At 27.1% G+C, this 21,637-nt stretch overlaps 2 protein-coding genes across 2 annotated transcripts in view; one reads left to right on the forward strand and one right to left on the reverse strand.

The window, feature by feature from the left end:
• Positions 1-1,370: 1,370 nt before the first annotated feature.
• LOC119679815 (transcription factor Adf-1) overlaps positions 1,371-21,637 on the reverse strand; it is a 25,658-nt gene continuing 5,391 nt past the window's right edge. The window contains exons 2-5 of the mRNA XM_038092374.1: positions 3,800-3,998; positions 2,202-2,553; positions 2,064-2,135; positions 1,371-1,988 (exon numbers count right to left, since the gene is read on the reverse strand). Of these exons, the coding sequence (XP_037948302.1) occupies positions 1,538-1,988; positions 2,064-2,135; positions 2,202-2,553; positions 3,800-3,938 (1,014 nt within the window). The 5' untranslated portion in view covers positions 3,939-3,998 and the 3' untranslated portion in view covers positions 1,371-1,537. The remainder of the gene's footprint in view (positions 1,989-2,063; positions 2,136-2,201; positions 2,554-3,799; positions 3,999-21,637) is intronic.
• Positions 19,428-20,398, forward strand: LOC119679816. Its single transcript, XM_038092375.1, has 2 exons — positions 19,428-19,725; positions 19,803-20,398. The coding sequence occupies exons 1-2, from the start codon at positions 19,571-19,573 to the stop codon at positions 20,062-20,064; spliced, it is 417 nt and encodes a 138-aa protein (XP_037948303.1). The 5' UTR covers positions 19,428-19,570; the 3' UTR covers positions 20,065-20,398.

A 21,637-nucleotide genomic window follows, 5' to 3' on the forward strand; every position in this document is an offset into this window, starting at 1 on the left:
TACAAACGAATACACATTGCTGAACGAATATTCATAAAATCGATATCTCTGGGTTTTAGTGAAATATATTGGGAAAAAAAAAAAAAAAGTAATGTAAAATATTTTTAGTCTAAGTTAACTGTTATTTTAAGCAAATTCAATGCGCATTGGCGGTTCTGTGTTTACACAGCTTGGCATAATTGATTCTTTTGCCGCAACATAAACAAATTATGCTTAATAAATATGCAAGTTTAATTAAAATACACGGATTTTGTATTTAATCGGTTTCATCAATTGCTGCTTAAACTTAAATATGCCTTAACAATAGTAGAGGAAAATCACATATCCGACGATCTCTCTCATTGGTAATTTATAGTAAGCATCTGATCTGAAGTGCTGAACAGTATATAACTGCCTAACTAAAATAAATATAACATTTATAGGTTCTTCAATTAATCATCATTTTTATATGATTTCCATAAACGAAGAAAGACTTACGGGGGCCAGCAGCCTGCTACGTTTTTTTTTTTTGTTTTTTATATTACAATTTATTATGTTTAATATTTTCAAATGTTAGTAACAAGATCTTTGCTTTGTTATTTTACCTCGCAGGATGGAAATAAATTTTAAAATGACCACACACGTGTACGTTTCTCTATTTGCGCTTTATAGCAATGTAAAAAAAAATGTATATGTATATGAAAATTGCCTGAGAAGGAAAATTAATAAAATTAAACAATTTTTGACACTAAATAATAAAAATTAAATTGCAAACCTTCCATAAGTTGAATATTTATTTCTTGCTTATTACCTCCTCATCAGCGTGTGATAACACACGGTAACGTACGTAACTTTCATTCAAAAACTCCAAATAAGGTAAGTATTACGGTGATGAACATATTGCGCTCTTCTTACTGTTCTAGAATAGCCTCTTAGTAATATGTGTTGTATGCTGTTGCACTATTGAAATTCTTGTAATCTTGAAATATTTTTATGTCTTTATTTACAGTATATAGAGTTTAAGTAGGTGATTTTAATCTTCCATTTTCTATAAATCTTAAGTCTTTATCGTTATTTGAATAAAAAAATTTTAAGACGATGTGGTATCGTATCTAAAAATGTTCGCAAAATAAACAGTGAATATCTACTTTAAACAATCTATAAAAGCCAAACACAACAAAATGTCCTAGAGAAAAAATATATATAAACTGTTACTTCTATAACTTTCACATTAAAGACATTCTCTCTCTTACTACGTTTACAATCAAACCACGTCATATTTTCCTCTATGTGCTCAAACTGCTGTCTGTTCAGAAATATATTTAAATGTTATCTAATAACAAAACATATTTACTAACACATTTTTGTTAATTTGTATTCCTTATAATTTATTTTTATATCTTATAATTAACATATTACTAGTCATTATACTGCTATTACAATACAATTATAATTAAAGTTAATTTCTTACGCATAACATAACTTATGTATACATATGTAGAATAGTTCTTATTAGATAAAAAAAAAATTATATATTCTGAAGTCTCGATCATGGAGTTCAATGACCATTAAAGTGGCCAATTTGAACAGATGAATTATTTGCATTCTGTTTCATCACTTTGAATAAGTCGTATTGCATGCTTTCCATAACTTTCAGTGCTTTCTCTTTAGGAAGCTCCATTAATGAAGAATATATATAATGTCCAAATGCATGACATACACTTTCGCGGCTACTTTGACCCCGCGAGGAAGCAAGGCGTGCTCTTTTTAGAGGCGGTGGTGGTGGCGGCGTTGTCACTCCAATGTCAGATGAAGAGTCTGATAGATTATTAACCGAACTATTCTGGTGTTCTGGTGGATCCGTTTCTTTTCTTGTTGATGGAATTGCACGCATGCTATCCAAATTACGCACCTCAATACTGTTTACAAATTGTTGTGGCATTGTCATTATAGGCGTAGAATTTTGTATTTGTTGATACAAGGAAGAGGAATGTGAATTATTTTGTTTACTACAATATGTTCATAAAATATATATAATATAAAATATTTAAATAGTGGTAAATATATTGAAATAATTTACATACATGTTACGCTGAAAATTATTTGTATAATTAGCATTGTCTAAATGATCCTCCTGGCTACCATCACCACTTTCACTAAATAAATATTAATAAAATATATGTTTTTATAATTTAAAACTCTGGGTATTGCATAAAAATTACGTTTCTTCTGATACGCGCTCTTCTTCCTCTTCTTCTTCCATTTTCACACTAACCAAATTATTTGGCAATGTTGAACCCATTAGCGTCGTAGTCGAAGATGAGACATTACTTCCAGAATATACGAATTCATTTGCTACTGATGAATTCATTGAGCCGTTATCTTGACCAGCCATTAGACGTTTATACGAACGACGAGATCGTATATGATCGTTTAAGAAGCCCAATTCTGCGAATAATGGCCAAGGTGACTCTATTATACGACCTGGATGCTCTTCTCGTAAATTCTCTAGACGACGTTTCTCCAAATTAAAACGATTACGTAACTGTAACATACGATCCTTAAGCAACGATACTAGAAAAATTATACATTGAAATGAAATCTGTTTTTGATGCACATTTTAAAGAACTTACAACCTAAAACTAAATATAGTATAATTTATAGATACTTAATATTACTATAAACATATAAAAATATTTCTTAATTATCAATATGACATAAGAATTAAATTTAGACTGTACTGCACACTGTGATAATCATTTTCGTTCAGGTAAAAACCACAAAATATGATATATAAAAAGTCCATAGTTATCATCAAGTTAATTTGTCATAAAATAATGTTTATCTTTAGTTCAAAACTTTAAAAAATAGAACCATATGAGCTGACAGAATGTAATTTTCATCTATAAGACTATATCTCTGTATATTATAACTACACTGTTTAATTTTATTTTTCTTCATTTAGCAAATAAATTAACTACTCCTGTAACATTGTTCCTACTCGATCTATTTATTATATGTAAGTATTTTATTATATAATTAATTTAACACAATATAGTACAATACTTAAGAGAGATTTGTGTCTCATATATAGACACTTGAAGGAAAACTTCATAAACTGATTTATAAAACTTTTCAAAGCCACTATAGCCTATAAGACGACAGATATTTGGATTTATTAAAAACATGACTAAAAATAATTTATTATGAACAATTTTCAAAATATATTGAAATAATACAAATCATAAAGATTATATAAAAATAGTTAGGTTATAAAAATATAATCTTTCCACTTCATATGTTTCTTAATTAAAATTTATGATAAAATAATAATTTACATTCATTATTCATTTACTAATTTAAATAATAATAGAAACTATTTAAAACAATTTATTCAAATTACAATCAATTTTATATACATATATATATATGTACATATACGTGTATATATTACATGACTAATATGTTTATACGACGACTTCAATATAATAAAATTAAGCACATAACAACAGTAATTTGTAAATTAATACTTTAATAAACACAAATAAACACTATCTAATTTTTATTTGTTTAATATAAAGTAAACAATACATACAACTGATAAATAAAGTATAACAATAGATACAATAAGAAAATATATTTTATTTGAACAATGTATAACGTATAATATGTATATAAATCAATAATCATTATAGTGTATCTCATACTTATTTATATATACCAAACGTAAGCAATATATGGCGTTTAACAAAATAAAATACCATATATTATAATTAATTTAACAAAAATATTAAAATTTTATATAAAACATAAATATTACCATCGTAGCCTAACTGATTTGATATTTGTTGCCACTCTCTCGCTATATAAAATTTGTCCCGGAATAGATTATCATTGCGGTCATAAAATGCTGGCCGACTGCGAAATTCACGCACAAGGCTCAAGTCAAACTCTCCCATTTGAATGGGTCGACCGCGTTTCAATTTTAAGTTATCTATGTTAGAAGCCAGCGTGTATTTCTTAAACAAATAAAAAATTTAAATTGTCACATTAAATAATTTTATATATGAGTTTTTTAACAATGGTAGGCAAAATCCAGTGATAATACATGTATACACTTAAAATTTTCTTTCTATACATTGAAGTTTTATATTTTTTATTTTTTAACAACAAAAAAAAATCACTTTTTTTCTTATAAATAAACATTAATTAAAAACTGATGCTAAAAATATATTTAGTACTCAATTTTTTTTATATGACATTACGAACATTTTATTTATTTGGAATAAGCAATTATTTTTATTTACCGTAAAAAACTATTTATGCAAAAAACAAAAAAATTATTAAAATTATGAGACGGCAGACAACAACAAAACAAATGCCGCTCAAATAAATTTGCAAAATCTCAATTTTTTATTTCCCTGATTCTTTGTGCAAGAAACACAGTGTTGCCACCATTTATTATTTTTATTAAACAAAACACAAGTTGGATTTATTTTCAATTAGTACATATTCAATTTCATTAGATACACGTCATTAATTCAAAATTTACTAATTTCACTAAAATTATTTAAATTATTTTACTTTGTGAGCTAGAGTATTTCTTTTAATTATAAATGTCGATATGACATTAAATTTATATGACTCTCTTCAAACGAATTAAAAACAAAAAAAAAACTATTATATTAACTTTTTTTTAAAATGTCTAATTTATGTTAAAAAATTTGTTTTTAATTTAAATCGCTTATAAAAAATATTTGTATTCTAGTGAATGTAAAGAAATTTCTTGCCTGCCTAGCAACAAAAATTTAGACTTCATTTTGTAACTGTAGTTAAAAATATGACAAACAAAGTTGACTATACAAACATTATTTGAGAAGGGTTGCTTGCTCATTACGGAATAGTTCGTTCAAGTGATTCTGCATATTATTATCATATATTTTATATACATATGCATGAATGGGTGAGATACAAACTTGATTTAAAATTGTGTATACTGTAAACTGTTGTCTTTTTATTTTATACTATTTGAACAAAACAATTTAGAAAATTTTTTGTTAAAATTATTTTTCAGAATGCTTTTTAATATATTTAACTAAATATACATTTATTTTAATTATGTCATGTATCACATTTCTGTAGGATGTATTTATTACAATAATTAAGTACTGCATTACTAATTAATATACTACCTATTATGTTAAAAATGTCTTCATAAATTTTTTTCATTGTATGTTTATATTCTATATTTATATTAAATTATATTTATATTATATTTATAATATATTTATACTATATTTATATTTATAATATATTTATACTATATTTATATTTATACAATATTTATACTATATTTATATTTACATTATATATATGTTATATTTAAATTAAATTTATATAATATTTATATTATATTTATATTATACTACACATATAGATACAAATATTTACATCTAATGTGAAGTTCTATTTTTGATACACCTTTTAAACAAATATTTATATTTTTTTGTATAATATATTATATATTCATGTATTTTATATATTAACATATTTATATACTCATGTTTAATATATTGTATTTTATATATTTATAAATTTGAATAGGCTCTAGTGAACACTATATATAGAATTTAAAAAAAAACGTGACGTTTGTAATTTTTAATATTTTTGTATTTAATATTGCAGACTTCTTTTTGTCTTCTTCGTTAGGTCACATTATGTTAATAGTTTGGTTAAGTTGAGTTATTTATTTACATATTTTATATTATATATTTATTATATACATTATTATATATTATTTTTTATATATATTATTTTGTATATATATTATTTATTATATATATTATTTATTATATATATTATTTTTTATATTTATTATTTATTGTATATATTATTATTAAACATATTATTGATTATATATTTATTCATTTATTTAATAATATAAAACGTTAAAGTAAGTAAGAAAACTTATGAACCCATTTAATTGAGTATTATTAGCAAGAAGTGTTTCTCATAGCACACAATTTTTTATATTACAATTCAAGCTTATTTTTATTTTGTACTTTATTTTTATATTGCAATAATTATATGCTCTTTTATATGTATTTCTTAATTTATTTTATATTAACTTATGTTAACATTACATTATATGGCATCACTGTTTTCAACTTTATTTAGCGCTCTCAAAAAAAAACACCAAAAGATAAAAAAGAAAAATGGAAAATATTATAAAAGCGCACACAACACACTCTTGTATTGCTTTGTAATAATATAAAACAACAGAATAGAAAAAATCTATGTCAAAATAAAATTTTAATTAATTTTTTTTCTGAACTTTGCCTTTTAATTATTGTATTATATTTTTTTTTGTTTACAAATATTAAATAGTTTCTTACTTACATTTTATAACTAATCTTTTAAAATAATAATTTATATTTGAAAAAAATATTTAACTTTATCTTGTTTTAATAAAAAAAAAATATATATTTTTATTTTTAAGAAAGAAATATTAAAATACAAAATTTCAACCCGCGACGTAACCTCACACAACTAAGGACTGTTAAAAACTAAAGTAATGACGTTACTGCTACGTTTTTAATGTTAAAAATGAATATATGCATATAATATATACAATATTTTCTTATATATATATTGTAATATAAAATAAAACAGAAAATCCAAACACACATACAAACACATTTCATTCTCCGAAGTTCACACGTACACACTTTTGTGGTTCATTTGCTCTCAGCTTGTATAAATTTTCCTACTTGCTTTGCATCTGTGCTCGTTAATTTTATTATTTTACCTGAATTAATATAAGCAAATGACACAGCAAGCAACCATTTTTTTTTCTTTTAAAATATTTAATAAATTTCCCTTTAAAATAATATATATTTTTTATTAAAAAAAAAAATTAAATAAGATAATTATTTTCATTTTTAAAGTAAATTGAATTAAAAGAAAACATATTTTAAAATATAACAAATGTAAGAATAAAATTTTTCTTGACAACTCGCGCTCATTTTATAAAGTATAAAGTGTGTGAGCGAGCACATGAAACACGTTCACACAAACAAAAAATAAAAAAAAAACGAATGCAAGCGTGCGACTGTGGAACAAATACATGTAAATATTTTTAAATGCTTTAATAAAATAAATGTTTAGGAATAATTTTTACCCATTTTTATGTTTAAAAATAATAAAATAATTCAATTATATTTTATAACAAACGCAAAAAAAAAATATTAAAATTTATATGATGTGTGTGATGCATTTTACACACACACACATTTTTCAATTGACATTATTTTACAAACTTAAACTGAAATAATAATTTTATTTTGTTTTGTAATTAATTTCAATAAAAAAAAATATACATACGAAACTAAATATATATTTAATCACCTTAATTCATGGTTCTTAAAATTGATTTTAAATTTTATATAATACGCATTGAATATTCTGATTTAATTATTATTTTTCCATAAGAAAATATCTATGCTAACTTTCGTCATGTTTGTTGAATTAATTTGATAAATAAGTCGGCAAGCAGAGAGTGTGAGCTGTGGCTAAAAACATGCTATCGCACAAGCAAACACTGTACACACTGTAGAGTTGTAAAAAGAGCACTTTGCGCGTTAAGCAAAAACAAATATGATTATATTTTTGCATGTGTTAGTGAAAAATATATTATTTGCTTTGAGTTTTTATATTTAATACTTTTATATGATTATGCAAATGTGTTATATATAATTAAATATTTATATATATGCACATAAATATTTCGTTGGAGATAAATATTTTAATGTTATACATACATTTTTTTAAACTAATAATAAATACTGGAAATATTTATTAAAAAAAAAAATAACAACATTTGTTTTTTTCAAGACAGGCTGCATGCGTTTGCTATAATTTAAAAATTTACTGGAATCTAAGAAATAATTTATATCAATTACTGAATTTTCACCTGCAATTTTTTGTGCCAACCTAATTTTTGTTATAATTATTTAATAATTCATTTGAAAAAAAAAAAATGGCATTCATATTTTAAATGTGATTGCAATATTATAATAAGTAGCGTCTTCCTTTTTAAATTCTATTCGCTTTTGAGCTAACAAATGATAGAAGAGAGAAGTAAATAAGAATGTATTGGTGAGTTGTCCGGCATAACGCGCTCGCTCTCATCAAATGCCGTTAATCGTTTCTGCTTGATGTTTTTGTTTCTCAATTTCACTTATTTAATATAATTAATTGAATTTGTTTTTTATTTTATATAATAGGTACTGGGGAAAAATCAATTTAATAATGAGTAAACGAAGAGTAACAAGTACAAAAAAAAAAAAAATAATAATAATTATTATTACAGAAAAAGTATACATTCAACAATGATTTTTTGTTATTTTTTATTATGGCCATTGTTAAAAATTTTATTTGAATTGTTATTACAATTCATTAAGAAACAAAAAAAAAAATTTTTTTTACTTGTTTTTTGTACACATTTTTAAATTACAATTATCTTTGAATATTTATAAAGAATTTAAAAATAATATTTAAATTTTTTATTACGTATCGATATTGTCAAAAACTAAAATACAACTTAATTGAAGTGCTTTAAAAGAAATAATGACAATAAATTGTAATGCCAATAATTTTGGAATTTTTTTTTTTTAAAAATGAAAAATATCGTAATAATGTTTTAAGGCAATAATTAAGTAACTTAATGTAAACAAATAATAGCTTGAATTACTGAAGTTCTATAAAAATGTTTAAATTATGACATACATTTTCTAGACACATTTTATTTTTAATTTTCCTAGAGCAGAACAAATATGAAAAAAGAATAACACAAAAAGCAATTATTTTTGTATTTCTTTATTGCCAGGTACAAACATATTTATAAAAACAAAAACTGAAAATGCTTCCCCCAACTACTATAACATGTATCGTTGATTTAGGCTTTGACTGTACTACTTAACACAAGATTATGATTTTAATTTAGTAAAGGATCCATCAGATAAGTTTAGTTTTAAGTACTTAATATAGGGATGTTGTTCTATTTTTGGAAGTTCAGATTGAATCCTATTAATACCATTTAATCCGTAACATATCCGGTAGTCATAGCCAACTCATAGAGGACCAAACATCTTACGAAGAACTTTTATCTCGAAAATTTCTAGTGCTGGTTTATCATTCTGTGATGATACATACTGTCCATACTTTTTGCGCCTTACAAAAGTACAAGTAGCGCTATATAGAAGTAAAAGAAGATTGAACTACCTATAGAACATAAGTCTGTCGAACAAGAAAGAGCTTCACATCACAATTACCTACTCAGCTCATAGTAGCACTTATTAGCAATGGTGATTCCCAGAATGATATCGTTATTATTTGTTACGCCGGCGCCAATGTATTTGAAATCTTTGACAGATTCTAAAGTATTGTCGCTAGCCACTAGTTCACCGTCCGAGCGACGCACATATCTATCAGTAGTTGACACATATTTCGTTTTGCTCTCATTCACCGCCAATAAGTTTATTATCGCAGATATCTTTTTAATAGCTCTAAAATCAGCTGTAACATCACAGTTGGTGAGATTAGTGTCGTTCGGTGTAAGCAAGAGCCTCAACACATTTGTAAAATGCTGTCATTACGATGAACACCTGCCCTATGTATGCGGAAATTAAAAAGGTCACATGATGATAAGGCATCATTTTGTATGAAGCCGGCGAGATTTGATACCATCTTGACGGAGCTACGGGAACTGCTCAACGTCTTCCGGCAGTCTTATTAACTTTGCTGGGATACCGAGCTTAGACAATTCGGCGTAAACGCGTTCCCTTCTTTAAGTGCTATCCAAAGCTGCTTCTGCTTTTTAGTCGACAAAAAAAAAAAGATGGTGGGTTTTAATGAAGTGTTCGTGGGTTTTATCCAGGATTTGACACAGTGTAAATTGAAATCCCAATCAGTGAAAATCACTAAACGTTCAATTGAACGTTAAAAATGTTCTCATTACTATATGGACTCACTTTCTTGTCAGGTTCACACAAACAGTTATATTGCAAATCAATGGGTTATTCAATGGAGTTTACTATCATCACAAGGTAAAATGAACTTAGGAAGAAAACAATAAATGTATGTAAAAATTTTAATTTAAAATACATATTTATGTTGTGTTATATATCACATATCAAAATTCGTAAAGTGAACGCAGATTTTGTTAGCTATGTGTACATTAACCATGCTTGGATGTTACACTTGTATAAGTCTCGTGTAGTTCCAATAATGTTTAATAAATAACTATGTATTCGATTTTAAGCATTTTATATAATAAAATTTATTAATTAATTGCGTAAAACTGAAATTTTTAAAGCAAAATAAAAAAAAAAAATAACCCGTATCTCCTTTTTACAATACAGAAATTCAGAGCTTTTGAATTCTGATTACATTTCAGATTATAGATTCAACAAGCCTTCTGAGGTATGTCCCCTCAATGACACATTGATCATGATGATTGATCCTTTGTTGCTATTTATACACGGATTTTATATTGCAATAAGGTTCCATTATTTAGGCTGTTAAAAAACTGTGTTAATCTGATAACAAGATCTCAATGTATATGGCAGTTACTTTTTTTGTTGTGATATTCAAGAATGATATTGGTATTATTTTCATTGCAGTACGATTTTAGAAAATAACTGCAACCGAGTTTACTGATTTAGCGCAGAAAGTAAATAAATAGTAGTCTATGTCTTTTATATTATAGATATAGATTTTAAGTCTCCAAATAATGTGACAACGAACCAAAGCAATCAGCTGGTATCCAGATCGTTGCATTAAATGCTGAGTTTGACAGAAGTTTAAATTTTTATCTCTAATTTCTATGACAAATACATTGTTCTTCCCTTCATAGCTACGAAATTCACATTTCATAACAAACTTCAGAGGTGAGGTAGAAATTAAAATTTCTATCACAAATACATTGTTTTCTCTTCAGGACTACGAAATTACATCACTAGCGCTACTTAGTTTATGATAGTGTTTGTCTCAGTTCTCTCATATTTCGTCTTAGCTTCCCACTGTTCAAGACTGGACCTGGAATCCGGTACAGGGCGAGCTAAACCTCGGCCTAAAAGATTCATTACAATTACTTTGCCGCCGTAAAAGTGCTATTTATTGATAATACAATCAACGCTTCAAATAATTTTTTTTAGTTTTTGGCAAACCATCAAGAAAGAGAATTAAAATATTCAAGAATGGTTTAAAGGAATATTTAAAGCATTTTGGTTTCTTTAAGTTTAGTCTCTTCTATTTATGTTGCAATTATGAACTCTGTCATACAATATCTTATTATTCTGAACAAAAGCCACAAAATGATACCCCACACGTTATTGTTCAGTTCCTCCTGGATATTCATTTTACCATGACTATTTAAACAAGAATTTGAAAGAATCCCGACAACTGAGATTCCAATACCGAAAGCTATTTTACGTAACTTTTCCAACTATGCTATATTTCAACTTAGCTTAACGGATATTACTATATGCCGGGGGTATAATTTATTTTTGTTAGTTCAATAAATGTAAAAGTTTACAACTTTAAACATCGATATCTTAAACTATATCAAGACATTTTATCGTATTGATAAAATTTACTCAAATAGCTGACTCTGTTTAATCCATTGTCTAGTCTAATCGGTATGCCCGAGAATCTTGTCAAGAAAAGTATCTCTAATGATGATGAATTGTTTCATTATTTTCTACACACCAAACGTAATCAGTATTCACAGCTATTTTTTAATTTAGCAATAAAATTCAACAACTTGTAAACAACAACTGTTCTACAAAAAATAAAAAAAATTAACAGATCGAAATAAAATTATAAATATGCTTATAGAAAGATTGTTACTTATGGTTTTACAGTTTCATACTATCATTGTAAGTCGTTCAAAAAACAAACGACATATAGTTTTTAATAATAAATTAAAGATTTTACTTTTCAACGAGCTTAATGTGAAGAATATTATTTACAAATGACATATATGAATTTAAAAAAGTAAATACTGATAAAAAGTAATTTATATTGTATACAATAGAATAAGGTTGAGATATAATAAAAAGCATGATTAGAAAACCTTTTGTGTAAAATTATTGCAATTACACTTATTTTATTAATTAAGTACATTAACACATTGTGTTAATTATTCCCTTTTTTTACAAATTTTTTTCAATACAATCAACAGAAACTTAATAACTAGATAATAAATTATGTTTCTATTAATTTTTTTTTTTCATTTAATTTCATTTCATTTAGCCAACAAATTGAAGCATTTTTACTTTTTCGATTGCTGTGAGTGATATTCATGAACGAATTGATAATTTGTGGGCTTAAAGTAAATAGGTGGCTAACTATCACACTCTTTTAAATTTAACAGGAAAGTCGAAAAACTAGACATATAGGGTATAAGGTTTTCGAATAGCAAAGAAATTTAGGTTTTTAATTTAATTAATTTATTGAAATTTGTTTGACCATACAATGCTGCTTCGAATATTGCCAAGTACTCATCATCAGTGGTCTTAGGAAATATTCGAATTTCTTAATTAGTTTATAGTCCGTACATAATTTGTTTGAATTGTAAGTGTCAGGCTAGAGCACTGAAAGTTTGTGCAGCCTTGGCTAGTTGCGGATAAATACGATTAGTCATCGCTTCTAATTTGAAGAGTTCTAAGTCTTTCTTTGCTAATCGAAAACCCTCTAAATTACAAAAAAAAAAGATTTTTTGTCATTATAAGAAAGCGTAGCTTTTTCGGCAATACTAATAAAAACTTTAAATGAAAAAAAATTGAAATAACGAAAGGCTTCATTTAGTAGTGCCATCTGTATGACAAAGACGTAATCCATAAATTAAGTTGAGGAGTTTATATATACTGATGGTTTCAAACGAGATTACGAGATTAAACGAGATTAGAATATTTTAAGTAAGAATTTGAAGTATGAAACTGTGTCGCGATGATAACGGTCAATTCAGTTAACCCAGCCAGTTTTAACAATTGGCTATTGATAACGTCTTTTTCCCAATTTAATTTAAGATATTGCTATTTAATTTTATAAATGAAATTCAAAATTCAAGCTTATAATAAAAATATATAGATAAAAAATATATACATTTAGAAAGTATAGTTTGATTTTTATATAAAATATAAAATACGATTTACTAAGAAGTTTCTATTCAGTCATCATATTATACATTGTGACCGAAAAGTTTCCGGTCATAAATAAATAAAACGCAAAATTCTTAATCTTCATCAATATTTATTTTATCTCCTTCAAAATATCCCATTAAGAAGCGATACAGCAAATGCCAACGTTTTCTTCCAAATCATCAAAACATTTTTTATAGGCGCTTTCCGGTATGGCTTTGAGTTCCCTCTGCGAATTCTGTTTTACGTCTTCTATGGATTCAAAACGCGTTCCTCTGAGTGGTAATTTGAGGTTGGGAAACAGGAAAAAGTCACACGGTGCAAGATCAGGTGAATACGGTGGCTGTTCGATGGTATTTATTGAATGTTTGGCCTTAAAATCGTTGATAATGTTGAACAAATTGAGGTGAATCGGAACAAGCCGGGCGTTGACACGTCGCATACACAAATTGTCCACCAAAATCAAACGAGCCATCTCACGACCGATGCCTAGCTCTCGTGCTATCTCTCTAACACTCACATGAGGATTTTTGAACACGATTTCCTTTGCCTTTTCAATGTTTTCGTCGGTGGTAGAGGTCGAAGGTCGTCCAGAACGCGGCATGTCTTCGACGGTCGTACGACAGTCCTGAAAGGCTTTGTACCACTCATAAACTTGAGTTTTCGATAAAACTGATTCCCCATAAGCCTTTTGTAGCATTCGCAACGATTCTGCACACGAAATTTCGTTCGAAAAACAAAATTTGATGCAAACTCTTTGTTCAATATTTTTTTCCATTGTTTTTTTCGCAACGCACTACTGAGGTGAACTGGTTTCAACAGCTGCCGTAAACGAACTGTCCGACAGATCGCGCATCATTTTTGGCATAGTAATTAAGGACAGTGCTGGCAAACTACATAAACTTAAAATATCGAAAAATATACAGCGCGCGAATTTTAAATGAGAACCTCCGAAAACCTTTCGGTCACAATGTATAGCAGAATAATTAAAAAATCATAGCACAATGATTAATATATCATATCAGAATAGTTAAAATATCATAGCACTGTTTCTTTACAATAATTTCTTTAAATTTCATTCAAAGAATTCAATCACTTATATTTTTAATAAGGAAAAAAAAATAAAAATAAAAAATTACCTGGCATGTCGTCCCATCTTCATATTTATATTCGCCATTCATTGTTTTATAATAAAGGGTTTTTCGAAAAGTAATTTCGTTTTTATTTCATGAAAATTAAGACGATTTTCTAATAGTGAATAAATATTTTATTTAATTATATATTGTTTATTCGGTCCAATAACGTTTGCCCTCTTTTCTGGCAATAGCATTATTACACGATTATATGATTTATTTGTTCTTTGCTGGCAAAAAAAAACCCGACTCAAGTGGTTTTTGAGTTCTTCATTTAAAGCAAAGCTGTTTTTCTCCTTCTAAGAAATAGTTATATTCTTGTAATTTTGATTAGAATAAATTATCAGAAAGTGCCAGTTCGGAAGAATATTATAAATGGGGCAATATATACCATCCAAGCTGTAAAATTTTTTAGGAAGTTATCACACTTGTAAGCGTCCTTGCATTATCTTCATGATTATAGCTATGCAGTCGTCTTTGTTATAGTGCAAAAATAATATATACTTTAAAAATGCTGCTTTTTACTTTTTAAATATGAAAGGACACCAACCAAAAACTACTGCGTGGAATCTGTCGCATTTTTGCATATGCAAGCCTTACTATATCAGTAATTAAAATATATAGAGAGCGAGGCAATCGAACTACAACTTTTAAAATTTTATTGTGCTAAAGAATAACATGTTCGGATATAATTCAAATTTAATATTTTATGCATTGAGACGACACAAACAAACATCACACGCTGGCCGAAAGTAGCTCTGTAGTATTTTAACTCATTCCTGACGAAGAGTTTTTGTTAGATCGATACTTGCGTGTCCTTTAGTGCTAACGTAATCCTTTAAACATATCACATTTAAATCAAATTTTTCAAAACAGCTGATAAGTAAGTCATATGGTTTGACATATTTAGCAACCTTAAATTAGTAGCAGTTGAATTGCCAGCCTAAAAATGGTTATAAAAAAAATACAATTAAAGCTTCTATCGGGGGGAAAAACGAAATTACTCTCCGAATAACCCAGTATATTTTGTTGTTGAACTCTTTTTCGCCGAATATACTCAAAACTTTATTTTTTTACAAATAACCTAAAAAGAAAACAAATGAAATGATTAATAAAAGTTGCTTAAATTATAAATTATATGCATTATATTAAAAGACTAAATTTGTTGCACAATAAAATCGCATATAGGCCGGGACAAGTGCAATGTTATATTAAATCCAAACATTGACACTGACCCAACCTATGTGAAATTCTTATTTCAGTTGATAGCTAATACAAATTCTATCTAATTTAAGAATAAAATACACATTATTTATTATTAATTACTTTATCGTAATATTAATTATATTATACTTAATATGATTTTTGGTGTTTTTGAACAAAAAATTTTTTTATTGAAAAACAAGTCTAATCAAGCCATATTATATTAGTCATTATTTATTGATGACCTGCTATTTGTCTGGTAGTTCTATTATTCCATCGGTGTATAATTGCTGTGGGTTATCGATAAAAAAAATTTTCCAAGTGGTATTCAGCGACTCTTCGGTCTCTTCATTTTTTACTATTAAGTATTATTAAGTGCAAAGACCGTAACAAATGGTTTCCAGACGTTCCCACCAAGGTGTCCGTCTAAGCATGCCATTTATTTAGTAACAAAATAGCAAGGATACATACCAATATAATAAATTTGTAATTATAAAGTTATAATTTGTTATATCGTACCCAACGCAGAAAAGAAACTTTTGGAAGAGTCATTTTAGTATAATTCATTTAATAATTTATCAAAGGTGAAGCATCTCTATACCAACAAGGAGTTTCCGCTACAATCGGAAAAATGATTAAGAGCAAGCAGCTCGTTATGTAAATGGGTTGACTGTGCAAACAATAACATTCTCAAAACAATAATACAGGACAGCAGTAGAACCATAACATTATCAATTACAACCATTACAATATATTTGTTAATATTGTTCAATAATTTTATTTAATATAAAAACTCCAACTCGATATGAAAGTAATTAGAAGTAGTAGTAAACGCTTCTGTTTTTTATTACTTTTATTGCATTTGTAAAAAATTCTTTTGCATTTGTATAAAATGCAGTCTTCAATTTATTATTTTCATTATTTTTCAAAACCCTAGTTTAACCGAAAAAACAAAATATTTATTCAAAATCCACACTACAATATACAAAAAATGTATATATAAAAACTTACATACATTATGACATATTGTCTTCTTTTTCTTTATAGCTGAAGCTCAAATTTCACCAATTCTTTTTTTTAAGAATATTTTTTACTCCACTCATAATTTGATTACGTAAAACATAAAAAAAAAAAAACATATTAAATTTCCGCCCTTTATTTTGTTTTATATATACAAGCAGAACCCAAATTTAACCGATATAATTTTTAGGTTTAATTTTACTATGGGATGATGAAAGAAACTAAAGCAAAAACGTATGTTCTCGTACATATGCGGGAGTACAGTTTTTTGTGCAGATCTCTATCATACCATTATCTTATTCAACTTGTTTTCAACAAGTGAACCATTTAAATTTAGATTTTAAATTTTACCTGTAGAATTCCTATCTATACCTTTCTGCATATAATAATTAAGCATGATTCGTGATAAAATACTGATCTGCTCTTGCTCAGTTGCGGTTATTATTTCTCCATTCACATCTTCCTCCTATGAGTGTTGAATTGGTAATCGTGTCTTTGAGAGCAAATCATGTGGAAAATTCTTTTATTTTCAGTTGAAATATTTTGTATTGCTTGGGTATTATATATCAAATAAGTTTCTTTTTTTTTCAATTTTTTTTTATTTTACCAAGTGACCAGAAATTGCGAATTTTGTTATAATGGAACAGAATACTACTTACTATCTTAAAACGACATAAAAACATAAAATAACGCTTTTACGATGCTTATAGCATTTTATTTTAAAATAAAAAATTGAAAATATTTTTAATATGACATCGACATGAGATATCCTTTGTGGAACATATGGTTTTATGCTACTTGCAGTATTACAAACATTAATTATGTTACAAATATAGAGTGGAAACTGCCCCGCAACCTAACCTAACGTAACCTACACATCCATCCCATGTAATTCATATCGATTCAACATTACTCATTGGTGCTACATAACTATTTGATTCAAAATGTTCCGTTCTTTAATAATAGCCGTTCTATTACTTAAATCGACAAATAAAATATAAAAATAAAATAATAAAACAAAAATAATATAAAACAAAAATAATATAAAACAAAAATAATATAAAACAAAATACAGTGGTCGTCCAGTATAACGAACGCTCGATATTACGAATTTTCGATATAACGAACACCCAAAATATTTACATTGATTGTTCTATATAACGAACGAAAAAAAAAATTCTGCTCCATATTACGAACAAAAAATTTTTTGTTTCTTATTCGTTTTTGTTTTATACAAATTATGCTTTTGAATATAATTTTACTATAAAACTAGCATTATTCAGCTTAGAATATGCATGTAATTGTCCGTTTTTTTTTTTCTGAGAAAAAAGCCTATATATGGCAAAATGCATATATGCAGGCGCCACTGATCTGTTGTTCACAAATTCAATTTATCATATACGAAATACTATCCAATACTATCTAACTATTTATTGTTAGTGTGACATTAGTACATACGAAGTTAATAAATGGAATAATGCTGATAATACCATCGATGTCTCGGACGAGGATGATAGATCTGATGACGAAAATATAGAAGAAAATAATTTAGAAATTATTAAACATAAAGATGCCATAAATCATTTCGAAAAATGCATAAAGTGGGCGATTAACAATAATGAAACTTCAAAATTAGCTGTACTAAGAAAACTACAAGAAAAAGCTGTTCAGAAAAGTCTTGAGTGTAGTAAAAAACAAACAAAAATTAATGATTTTTTTTACTCTACACTATGATTGAATGCGTCCTTTCTTATAAATAATTTTTGTAACAACCGAATAAAAAATACTTTCAAATAAATATATACTCGTACGTGTTTATAAGTTAATTTATGAACTCAAATATATGAAATCTCCTAAAAATAACCATATTGGTAGGTAAATGTATAACATTCGATATTACGAATTTTTCGATATAACGAACAAGGGGTGCAACATAAAATTCGTTATATTGGACGTCCACTGTACTTTGTTTCTAGAATGATAACAGATGACTATAGCATATATTACATAGCTAAAAGATATGTTTATTTATGTTAACAGAGTTTTCACTATATAAATAAAAATTGCTTGGAATGAAAATAATAAAATAGTAGATCTAATACATCTAATAGTTTTTCTTATCATAGCATGAGATATAAGGATGCTTTTTAATTTATTTTTATTTTCAATATAAGTTTATAATTTAAAGCTAAAATATGCCGAGATATATAAATTGCACAAATGCCTTTAATTCATAAAGGCATTTGATTAGCTTACAATGTTTGATAAATTTTATTAATTTATTTTATTATTAATTAATGATTTTAATGTAGTATTTTATAATTATTAGGATAATAGTGATTATTAATAATAAAAATCTTTGAAGATTAACACTGTTCTAAGTTAGGTTAGGTTGAAGTTGGAGCTTTGCACATCAAAGCCCACTAGAGCTCACATAATATGCTGTTGTGATAGTGTAGATTATACTATAGATACCATGTTCATATGTAGATCAGAACGAAATTTTAAAAAGATGGCAGTGGTCAGCATACACACAATGCTGAAAAGCATGATTTTCATTCAAGTGAAAATGTGCCAATCAGACAAATCTATAAACTTGCTATGCCAACTCTTTCAGGTCAATAAAGTTGGACATTGCTATAGAAGGTGAGACATGGCTTCCCCCTCTTCTTTAGTGTCACAATCACAACAAATGTAGAACTAGTGTCTCATAACATTCCCTCTTAGTTCGCAGTTTTCTGTCAGCACCGATATTATAGTGCTGAGCAGGTTGCAGAAGCGGATCGTAAAGCTTTTTTTATTTTTATTTTATTATGGAAATTAAAAATTAAATTCTAAAGAATATGTTATTATGTCTTTTTTAATAATTTACACAAATTATCTTTTTTCTAGTGGATTTATAAATATGCCGATTTACGTCCCTGGGATCCACGGAATGACGTTAAACAATTCGAATGCAATTATAAAGTATTAACAAAAACCCGTCACCAAGCGCCTTTGGTTCGTACTACAAGTGTTCTTAGTGGTGATCAAATGCATGTTGTAGTCACTGATTCAATACCAATGCCTGTAATCACAGCACAACGTAAAGTTAGAAATATGATACAAGCAGAACAAAATGTTTCGGACTCAAGTCAATCGAATGATGAAGTGGTGTTGAATGCAGTGACAGATAAATCTCTTAAAAGGTATGTGTATAATCATGCATAAAGAATTATAAAGAATTATAATAATTATAATTTTTTTATAAATAATATAATTATAGATTAGCAACATCATTGGATCAAGTCAATAGAACTTTAGAAGAAAATTCCCGACAATTAAGAATTATAGAGCTTAAACTTGAACGTATGGAATATGCACCGCCATTTACGACTTGGAAAAATCCTACTGAAACGGATGTAGCAGTTTCGAAACTTATGCGTGGGCTACCTAGTACAGTACCGCAGTCTTCTGTAGTAAAAGCTGTTGCATATGGTGTGATCAGCGTAATATGTTATGTTATTCTAAAATGGTTTTTTAAGTAAAAAAAAATGTCTATATTGCATGAAATTTAATACGCTTCCATATGGCTTATGAAAAAATAGAACCCTGCCTCAAAGATAAATATGCTCTCAGGTTATTGATTACACGGTATAATTCACATTATAAAATACGGTTTCATTGCTTGATCATTTTCAAAATTTATTACTGTAATCTATGACGGCAAACTTTATATCCTTTCCACTATAGAAAGATTTTTAGTATTAAATTAAAAGAGTTTGTAAATTTCTTTGTAAAATTATTTAATCTAAAATTATTTGCAATATTTTATATATAATGCACTAAATTTGTAGACTTGCTGACATGTATCATTTAAGACGAATAATAAATATAATTCTAAAAATTATTGAATTAATTTGTATATACATAAGTTTAATATAACAATTCCATGATTTTTCACACTTTTTGGGATTCTGTCAATATACATAAAATTATTAACCTTATAATGAAAAATTGATAATCAATGTTGAAATTTTTTTTTTATTTTATTTTTTTTGTGTGAAATTTATAAATTTTATTCAAGCACTTTTTTTATAATCCTTAATTAACTAAACACTTATGTACACTGAATTTTTTATAAACTAATTAATATATAGCAATTTGTATACACGAAGATTTATAAATTCGCTAATCTTAAGATTGAAAAAATAGCTGCTTACTTTAAAGAAAAATATATTTAGAGAAAACAATAATGTTTTATTTGTTATTACAAAAAAAATATATATGAATAGTTAATAAATACTGTCTTATTTAATAGAAAGTGCTGCAATTAGTTAAAAATTTTCAAGATTAGCAATTTCAACACATCTAACCTACGGGGACGACCAAATGCCACGATAAGTGATGTCAGTTCCAAGAACGGCCGGATCTACTTCTCGGAGCTACCTGTCGCTATAGACTACCAAGAAAATATCTCAAAATTATTTTCATGTTATTGACGTTTCTGTAATGTTGTTCTAACATAGATTTCGGGAGGTCTCCTAAGTAATTCACGTTTCTCTCATGTTGTAGCCCAAATTCCAGGTAAGAACAGGTCCAAGAACAGGTCCTACCAAGAAAATAACTCAAAATTATTTTCATCTTATTGACGTTTCTGTAATGTTGTTCTAGCACAGATTTCGGGAGATCTCCTAAGTAATTCACGTTTCTCTCATGTTGTAGCCTAAATTCCAAGTGCGAACAGGTTCAAAAACAGGTCCTACCAAGAAAATAACTAAAAATGATTAATATCTGTTGTTCTAACAGAGATTTCAGGAGGTCACCTAAATAATTCACGTTTCCCTCATGGTGTAGCCCAAATTCCAGGTGTGAACAGGTTTACATTAAGGAATTACTTGTCTTTTATTAGCTGCTCACACAACCAAGTGTCAACTCGACTTTATAAACTCGAAACTATAAAGTGTCGCTTACTCCTTTCAGGACTAAAAAGGATGTATTGCCATGTCCAGAGCATTTAAATGATATTATTTTGAGATGTTTTGCTTAAGTATGACTTCGTCGCACCTATTCGTATCTAACGCAAGCACGCAACCTGACATATATTTAAGAAGGATTCTT

Source organism: Teleopsis dalmanni, chromosome 2 (genome assembly GCF_002237135.1).
Source record: "Teleopsis dalmanni isolate 2A chromosome 2, ASM223713v2, whole genome shotgun sequence".
Classification (NCBI taxonomy): domain Eukaryota; kingdom Metazoa; phylum Arthropoda; class Insecta; order Diptera; family Diopsidae; genus Teleopsis; species Teleopsis dalmanni.